The sequence below is a fragment of the Olea europaea genome, chromosome 13, assembly GCF_002742605.1.
Source record: "Olea europaea var. sylvestris chromosome 13, O_europaea_v1, whole genome shotgun sequence".
In the NCBI taxonomy this organism is placed as follows: Eukaryota; Viridiplantae; Streptophyta; class Magnoliopsida; order Lamiales; family Oleaceae; genus Olea; species Olea europaea.
This window is the reverse complement of record NC_036249.1, coordinates 25089847-25100381: the sequence shown is the minus strand read 5'-3', so window position 1 is coordinate 25100381 and position 10535 is coordinate 25089847. Positions and strand designations below refer to the sequence as shown.

The window sequence follows — 10535 nt, the reverse complement described above, 5'->3', positions numbered from 1 at the left end:
CCCCCCCCACCCAAAAAAAAAAAAGGGATAGTTACACACATCTATTCTAATATGTTTAACTTTTAAATGTGGTGATTCAACATCTTATTGAAAGAAATTATAAAAGACTCTAGCTCAATTTAAGACAAATGCATATCCTCCACATGAAATATTATGTTTAAGACTAAATTTAAACAACTGCTCGTATTTAAATTTCTCAAGTGCAAGTTGTGAATGCCTGATTGTAATCGTCAAGGGCGAACCCAAGAACATAATTCAGTGGGAGCGAGACAGAATTATGTAAAGATTATGGGTTGAAAACTTAAAATCACGAACTAAAAAATTATGCGAACTACTTTGTAAATGCCAAAGATTTTGCACCAACTGGACCTTTAATGGGTCCATCCCTAATAGTCTCGTATACAACTAAGGTTCATACCTCACAGATATTCTGAACCTATTAAGCTTATTAAAAGCCACCTTAAAAGATGTTCATTATTATAAACCTTAAAAGGGGGGAAAAATTAAAAAAGCTTCTATTTTTCATTTTAGATAAAAAAAATAATAAAATTAAGAAAACAATTCTTTTTTTGCCAGGGTCTTACTTTCTGACGTGGCAACGAATTTGATTGGTCCTAAACTGAAACTTTTTAAATGCTTGCTTTTGGTATGCCCAATTCTTTCATTGCTTTTCCCATTCTTCTGCATACAACAAGGACCAATAATTTGTCGAATTAGATATAAATAATTTAATTTAACAATAAAGAAATATCAAATGTACTTATTGTCGATTTTTATATAACATTAAAATATTCATTGGTTTTGCGGTTTGATGAGAAAAATCACTGTGTGTAGGCCCATACCTGCGGATGAATTCTGTTAGAAGCCTATATGTTGCTTTAAAAAGAGGAAAACGATTGACGTTTATAAATATCGTATAACTACGTGACTAATTTTTATGTTTAGTAATTATAACGGATCATTTAGGCACTTGCATATCTCATTATTGACTGTATGTGGAACATTTGCATATCAATTACTTAATAGAAAAATGAGTTCGTTCAACACATGAGAGGCCTTTTGTAGCCTTATATATATATACATGACGTTTCTAAATATTGTATAACTAAGTGACTAATTTTTATGTTTACTAATTATAACGGATCATTTAGGCATTTGCATATCTCATTATTGACTGTATGTGGAACATTTGCATATCAATTACTTAATAGAAAAATGAGTTCGTTCACCACAAGAGAGGCCTTTTGAAGATTTAAGGCTACAATATATATATATATATATATATATATATATGGAATTGATATGTTGTGCATCAGGTGACATGACACACCATATATAAAATTGTAATTATGGCTAATAATTGTGCCACTGATATATATATTACTAACAAATCTATAGTAAATTAGCCAACCAGTTAAATCTATTTTAAATTATAGCTCCTCAAAAGTTTATATAGATCTAGTTTGAAAAGAGAAACAAATCCTAACTTTTCATTATAAAATATCAAATTGAATATCTAAAGATTGGTACTCCCCTTTTCCTACAAATATAGGCTTGCTTTCTTTTTTTTTTTTGTTTATCTCAAATTATAAATGACTTTCATTGTTGAAAATATAATTAATATCTTAATATTCTAACATACACGTATTTTGTTATCAACAAATATTTAGCATCATTATTTAATATAGAGGTATATTAGGAAAAATGGATGTAAACTTTATAGTTCTAATATATATGAATTAAGTTTTCTTAATTCACTTGAAAATATAAATAAATCTGTCAACCTTTATGGGACGAATTTATGGGACGAATGAAGTAATTAAATCTATTTTGACATGAATAATCCCAGACTCCCTAGGAATCAGCAATGTCCAAGGCATTGTTGATTATTCCTTGTATTATTGCAGCCTAAGAATATATATAAAACATAATTGGCTGGAAAGATGAAATTTCCCACCAGTTCACGAGGAAGATAAAGGAATATTTCAATATTCCCAGAATTAATTAAATACTAAGACCAAAAAGTTGATATCCGCACGCGAAGTTGATGTACGACAAATGACATATATATAATTTTGGCAATTTTTTTAAATTTTTCTCTGTACTTTTTCATGTTAATTAGGTAGCACCAATTATTTAAGGTTTCAACTATCTTATTTTTAAGGATTATCTCACCTATCACCTGTCAAAATCGAGTTTGTATCATGTAATTCCTTTTCAATGTACATATTGAGTTAAGGAAACACCTATAATATACCCTTCTACTAATGCTTACAAATTCAAACTTATAGATCGTACTTTCTCCGTTAACAAATATTCTCTTTAAAGTTATCGATACATGTGATCATGTTAATAAAAAGTGAGCTCCAATAAAAAATAGTTGCCTTGCTTAAGGACAAATATCGCACAAGCATTTCCAACACAAAGATTAGCATCTTCCTTTAACTGAATTTAAAAACGCATACAAGAAAAATCATGTAATTGACTTTAAATTTAAGAATAGAACTTAACCTACTTCTCGTAAGAACATGCTATAAATGTAAAAGTCCTTCTATCTTTTTATCTTACTAGTCAAAGTTAAAGGTGCATTGTACGTTATTTAAAATTACTTTACAAGTGATGCAAAAGTAATATTTGTTACCAATTTGTTTGAGAATTTGATGAGTTTCGGATGAATTAAAGAAAATAAAATTTAGGATAGAAATTTAAGAGAGGAAAATTGTACTCTCAAAATTCAATTTCTATGATTCAATTTTTTTGTAATGATGAAATATTATAATTGAGCAATCTTTTATATTACATTTGATACATAAAAATTAATTGTTAATACATAAATTTAAACACTCATTAAAATTTTTAGATACAAGAATATGAATAAATTAATCAATAATAACTCTTGATTCATATAATTCAAAATTTATCAAATAAAATTAATCTAGATTAATGTAAATGTCAATTAATAACACAAATTTCATAAACGACAATAAACTGCTCCTATTTCTAAATTACTCCAAAAGTCTTAATAGAGAAACATTTGTGTAAAGAGAAAATCACCATACCACTTGATTTAATTTATAAAATTGGTCATTCAACAAAGAAAGAAAAAGAAAAAGTATGTAATGTGGTACAAATCTGATTCAACAACTCTCGACTACCTCGTCCAAAAGTATGAGCATACTGTAAATCGTAATAAAGTTATCTATTTTTTTTAATTTTCCATGCTGATATTTACCTGAAAGTTTAAAATGTTAGGTAGAAAGGAGGGTTTATATAATTGAAGTTTTAGAGATGATGCATAAATACTGCATGAGTTCCACGTCCAAATTCATTCATCTTGTGGTCTTCATTGTTCCTTGCAATTCTTTCAAATTACATGGCCGACTGACGACTGGATTTCCCTCAGTATCAGTGGACGATACAGGGTTAGAATTTAAATATATTAAGGTTCCAAATGTTTATTTATTTATTGATTCTATCTGTTATAACACAGTGTGTGCGCTTTATGAGAATAAATACACACGTAAAGACAGTGTAAAAATTATTATAGCATGAGTCTGTCTTTCCAGTTCACTCTCATACTCTGGTTATGTTTCCTTTTGTTCTTAGCTCTCTCTCCATTTTCTCCTTGTCTCAGTGCAACAGCCATGAAAAATGAGTGAATCTCGGGAACTTGAACTTCATACCATTGATGGTGCTGGGGACGATATAATTACGACTGCAGTTGATAATGATAGCAACGAAGAAACAAGAAATGAATCAGCAGAAGATAAACCCTTTCAACGATTTTTCCGAAGGGTGCCTGCAAATCAGGTGCGTACTCCGGCCATCTCTCGCTCGCTCTCTCACCCCCGCCCCCCTCCCTCTCTGGCCCACATAAAAATACATGCAAGAATATTACTCTCTACTCGTTAACATTGCATTTCCTGTTTCCAAGGGTCATGAACCCCTAATATTCAATATTCTTCAATACCATACAATCACTTTTGTATATAAAAAATAAATTATTCTCACCTTTTGGATGTTGGTTAAGAGGTTCTTCAAATTTCAGATATCTTTAATTGCAAAATTACCCCAAGTATATAGTTTTGTATTTGTTACTACTTATTTCCTTAATAGATGAGAGAAATAAGGACTCGTGATTCCTATTTTTATACACTTAGAAATAGACCGAAAACTGCTCCTATTTCTAAATTACTCCAAAAGTCTTAATAGAGAAACATTTGTGTAAAGAGAAAATCACCATACCACTTGATTTGATTTATAAAATTGATCATTCAACAAAGAAAGAAAAAGAAAAAGTATGTGATGTGGTACAAATTAGCAAGGATTCAACGAATCTCGACTACCTCGTCCAAAATTATGAGCATACCGAAAAACGTAATAAAGTTATCTATTTTTTTTAATTTTCAACACGTTCTCTCATGTGTAGATTAGCCATGCTGATATTTACCTGAAAGTTTAAAATGTTAGGTAGAAAAGGAGGGTTTATATAATTGAAGTTTTAGAGATGATGCATAAATACTGCATGAGTTCCACGTCCCAATTCATTCATCTTGTGGTCTTCATTGTTCCTTGCAATTCTTTCAAATTACATGGCCGACTGACGACTGGATTTCCCTCAGTATCAGTGGACGATACAGGTTTAGAATTTGAATATATTAAGGTTCCAAATGTTTATTTATTTATTGATTCTATCTGTTATAACACAGTGTGTGCGCTTTATGAGAATAAATACACACGTAAAGACAGTGTAAAAATTATTATAGCATGAGTCTGTCTTTCCAGTTCACTCTCATACTCTGGTTATGTTTCCTTTTGTTCTTAGCTCTCTCTCCATTTTCTCCTTGTCTCAGTGCAACAGCCATGAAAAATGAGTGAATCTCGGGAACTTGAACTTCATACCATTGATGGTGCTGGGGACGATATAATTACGACTGCAGTTGATAATGATAGCAACGAAGAAACAAGAAATGAATCAGCAGAAGATAAACCCTTTCAACGATTTTTCCGAAGGGTGCCTGCAAATCAGGTGCGTACTCCGGCCATCTCTCGCTCGCTCTCTCACCCCCGCCCCCCTCCCTCTCTGGCCCACATAAAAATACATGCAAGAATATTACTCTCTACTCGTTAACATTGCATTTCCTGTTTCCAAGGGTCATGAACCCCTAATATTCAATATTCTTCAATACCATACAATCACTTTTGTATAGTAAGAATCATGCTTTTGTAAGAATTGAATCACGGTTTAGGCTCGTGTACAAAGTTTTTTGTGAGATTATAAGCTGGTTACTTCATTTAAATATTTTATTAGACTCACATATTTTATTCACCTTTTAATAATACATTTTGTTAACTCTCCAACTCATAATATCAAGAGACACTTAGTCACATAATATCAAGAAATTTGAAATCTAGCCCTCCAGGGACATAGTCTAGTGGTACAAAAGACAAGAGTGAGGTTATCTCACACCTTGCTGGCAGCCGCAGTAAGAGGATTCGATTCCTGAAACATGAAATTAGACTTCTTATAGGCACAGTTTACAGGCAGCTCTTGTTCCCTGACCTGTTAGAGCACATCTCGCGATTTACCTCCCTCACAAAGCTCTAGAGACGGGACGATGGGGGCCCTCAAAGTTGAGTTTCAACCTTTTTTTTTATTATTAAAAAATTTGAAATCTAGATCATAATCAATTGACTTCTATGAAAAATCCCTTGGGTTTCACTTTGAAACATTATCTTTCCTTTTTTTTTTCTTTTTGGCCTTCAACAACCTCTGGGGTGCCCGTACAGTTTATTGAACACTAATATATAAATTAAATTAACCTTTCCGAAAAGCTATTTGGGTGATATCATTGTAAATTGTGATGCATCTTACAATCCTGTCACGCATGATCATAAACAATGGTTAAACAAATTTGTGATTTCATTTTACACGTGAAGTATATGATTGGCCTGACGTCAGACCAAAAATACGGACAGGGTCTGCACATGGTAGCCAGATCATACGGAGGGATAATTTTTTTCTTAACTTCTTTTAATTTTTCTACTGATATAAAGAAAATTCATATGTGCCCAATGAATTAGAACTGTTTTCTCCAATTTTCTTCTCGTATTAGTCCCTTTCTTGCTCGTAAAATTTGTAAATGAATCTTTAAAACCCGGCCAAGAAACTCGTGTTGAGTTTCATTCTATTTTGCTAAGAAGTTACTTTTTATAGTTAATTTTAACCTTATATTTTGTACGATACGTACTTTATCAATAAATAAAATTTTAGCAAAATGAAATGAAGATAAAAAACAGGGTATATCTAATGTACGGACTCAACGACGAGACCATTTTCTCCCATCATTTTATAAGCACGCACATGCACTGTTGGAAAATTATTCCAGTGTTTGTGGAAATTATTTTATGGCGGAATTAATGAATATCAATATTGCAGGTTGTTGAAGAGCTATTTCAATTGGGGAAAATTGCATGTCCTATGGCAATAACAACAATGCTTTATTATTCAAAAACTATAATTTCAATGCTTTTCTTGGGCCATATGGAGAAACCTGAATTGGCTGGTGGCTCTTTAGCAGTAGGATTTGCAAATATTACAGGATATTCAGTAATGAAAGGCCTTTGCACAGGAATGGATCCCATCTGTTGCCAAGCATTTGGGGCTAGAAGATGGTCTATTCTTTGCCAAACTTACATAAAAACTGTCCTCCTCCTCCTCCTTGCCTCCATCCCTGTGGCGGTCCTATGGTTAAACGGCGAACTAGTTTTCCAACGCCTAGGTCAGGATCGAGTCATAAGCAAAATAGCCAAAAATTACTTGATTTTTAACCTACCTGAGCTATTACCGCATGCTTTTCTTGTTCCTCTTAGGACATTTTTAAGGACTCAGGGGTTGAATTCGCCGAATACTATGGTGGCTACTTGTGTTTCAATCTTGCACCTGCCTATTACATATTTTCTTGTAACGTATATGAATTTAAGGGTTAAAGGTCTTGCCATGGCTTCTGTTATATATTCCATTAACAATAATATGGGATTATTCATTTACTTGTTTTTCTCAAAAGTGGCTATAAAACCTTGGACTGGTGCAACACTGGGCTCGATTATCCGCGGATGGGGGCCATTGTTGGGCCTAGCACTGCCAAGCGTAGTTCAAGTATGTCTCGAATGGTGGTGGTACGAAATAATTCTGTTCCTCAGTGGATTATTAAACAATCCAGAATCATGTGTAGCAGCCATGGGAGTCTTGATTCAAACAACAGGAACAATTTATGTTCTTTCATTTGCAATCAGTTTGAGCATATCGCAACGCGTTGGCCATGCCTTGGGCGCTGGAGAGCATGCTCGCGCACAATTAGCCACCATTATTGGAATCTTTTTAGGACTGTGTTATGGGATTTCAGCCTTTGGTTTGAGTATAGCCCTTAAGAATTCGTGGGGAAAATTGTACACAAGTGACCCTCAAGTTCTTGCTCTAATCTCAGCAGCCCTTCCAATTCTGGGATTGGCTGAAATTGGAAATGCTCCCCAGACAGCTGCCTGCGGTGCCCTTACAGGTATCGAACGGCCTCATTTAAAAGCTCAAGTTTTCATTCCACGTGATGATGCTTGTACCACATATCATATTGTACGGAAACTTCAATTAAAAGCTTAATTGTTACAAATCGAGACAAAACTATTCATTTAAATTATATCTTGGACGGCAGGTTCTGCACGACCTAAAATCGGGGTACGGATAAACCTTGCAGCATTTTACCTGGTGGGATTGCCATCTGCAGCTCTATTTGCATTCAAACTGAAAATTGGATTTCAGGGGCTATGGTTGGGACTAGTGGCAGCTCAAGTTTCATGCTTAATCTTGATGTTGTTTACTTTAGCTCAGACAGATTGGAAACACCAGGCTAAGAGGGCTGAGGAGCTGACAATGGTTGCTGAGGAAAAGGATGAAGATACAGTAACTAATCTTGTCCCTTGATCTTTCTTCCTTAAGGGTTAATATACATGAAGTGTAAATCATTTTGTTAAGAAAATTGCAGATCTGTTAATTGTTTGTAGCAGCAGGTAAAAAAAGGAGATAGGAAAGGTTGGTTGAAGTTCATTGATTATTTGATTAACTTGAATTCATGGGATTAGAAGTAGAATTTTTCTTTTCTTGGTTACTTGTGATGTTACTAAAAGTTTAGATTTTTTTTAATGGATTTTGGGTCGGTTTCGATACTAGCTAGTAATTCTTTTTGTATTAGCTTGTTTGATATTGGATTAATGATTGATTATTGTGTGAATATTGTTAAACCTAGCTAAATTCAAGATATGAAAGATTTTGTCTTGTTAAAGCTATAATTTGGTGGATAACACCGTCACCAATATATTTCACATTATTAGAATGATTGTGGAGTCAAATGTTAATCATTTTATCTTAAAATTAGGTAACGTAGTAAGAAAATTTATCGACGACAAATTTCCATCTCTAATAGAATGTATATCAGTACCAGCAACAAAAATTCATCGACAAACAATTCCCATCTCTAATAGCTACGGTTTACTTACGAAACTATTCACTTAGTTTTGAACAATGACATGAAATTACGTATGAATTTAGCAATATAAATTTCTGACATGTTTACCATTTTAGTCTCCAAACACACTGGACCATGGCCTATCTGAGGGTAGAGGCTCGAGTAATCCTTTGGCTTTTGCTCTGGACATAATGCACAACAAATTCGTTCTATCATACAATTGTAAATTATAAACAGTAATGGATGCATCAAATTAGAGGAGTTGGACTTAAAGTTAGTCAATGAAATACATGTGTATTGAATCTCCGTGTTGATCTAAAGACTTATCTTAGTCAACATGTTAAAGTTGAATTTACAAATTAACTTTGAATAAATGCTCTATCACATTCCCATGGATTGGAGTTAGTTGGTGAATCGTGTATAACTAAAATGTTATGTATGAGATAAGGAACATTGACCGAATTTAAGATAAATATGAAAATTTTACTAAGATTTATAGGAAAGTTGATTGATTGCTTCTACCTAATGGAGCTAGTTTAACCTTGCAAGACTCACACACACACACACACACACACACACACACACACACACACACACACACACACATATATATATATATATATATATATATGGGTCGATTGGAATATGCCTATTAGTAATTTAATAAAATTTTAAAATAATTTTTCTATATACAAATTTCAAATAATCAAATTTCATCCAAGTTCTTGTTTGGTAGAGATTTTGTTAATTGATTTTTTGACCGTTAGAGATAAAGTGGATTCTACCTGTGAAAGAAGAATTGAAAAATGACGGCTGAAATAGTGAAATAACGGTCAAAAAATTGATGTTAATTGGATTAAAATCCTTACCAAGCATGATCTAAATTTCATTTCCCCCACCTTAAAATTTTATTTCCCGCTTGTAATTTTAATATCCTCTAAACACTTGCATTTTCCCTCATTATCTCTCCATTATCCCCCACCCCAATGCACACGCACACACTTATATATTGGTTTTGAATATAGTATTTACGATCAAAATATAAGTTGTGTCACGTGGTGTGCTTCTCCATGCATACACCCGACTAATATTATTGAGAGTCATTATATGCACATGAATCTTTTTCATGATTTCAATTTTAAGTAATTGTAATTAAAGTTTGTTAGTTCGTAAATCTATATTTGTGCTCTTAGTAGATTTGTTGGTTATGTAGGCTTGTGGATTTTCGTTTCTGGGAATTCTATGTAAATATAAAGGTTACTTCCATGTTAGTTTTGTTAATGTGAAATTAATTATGAACACATAATCCAAAATTTTGTCGTGTTGTCATTTGACTTGACGTTGTAAATTATAATTAGATTAAAATTTAACTCCTTAATTGTGTATTGAATCATCGTTGTATGCATCAATAATTTGAGCAAGCCAATGGATTTAACATTATATACAATCTCATAATTTTTAAAAGATTTATGAAATCAAAAAATTGTGTTTATTTTCTTTTCAATACTAAATTATAGTTGTCTACATACATTACATTGATATGTTGAATGTGTGAACAATTGACACCACTATGGGTATAGAAGGCTTTGTTTTGTTAAATATCTTTCTCATTTACATATGTGGTTCATTTGTATCCCACTTCTATAAATTTATGTGTTTGCTTTATGTTTTTCTTCACATCAAAATTTGGTATAAGACTTCTTTGTGGAATAGATGGTCACAAATATACATTGATACATGTCTATTCTAAGTTTATATGGAATAGATGGTCACGAATATACATTGATACATGTCTATTCTACAGAAGATCATCTCTACAATTTTGCTCCTAGTCACGGTCATGATTTCAGCTAACAATTGGTGTCTTAATGTTTTTCTGATTGCATGATAGTGGCCTCTTGATTGCTTGCTAGTTTAACTGGATTGTCTTCCTTTATACGCCCGCAAGATGGAACCACCATCGGCGATGCCAAGCTTGGTCCGTAAGAGTACAACTCATTGACGGGAGATAGGCTT

At 32.8% G+C, this 10535-nt stretch overlaps 1 protein-coding gene across 1 annotated transcript; it reads left to right on the top strand.

The window, feature by feature from the left end:
* Positions 1-6424: 6424 nt before the first annotated feature.
* On the top strand, positions 6425-8201 carry LOC111408586 (protein DETOXIFICATION 53-like; the record flags this gene model as incomplete). The annotated part of the gene is made up of 2 exons (XM_023038331.1): positions 6425-7559; positions 7710-8201. Coding segments are annotated over 2 exons (1404 nt in total), but the record flags the coding sequence as incomplete, so codon positions are not given.
* Positions 8202-10535: the final 2334 nt, after the last annotated feature.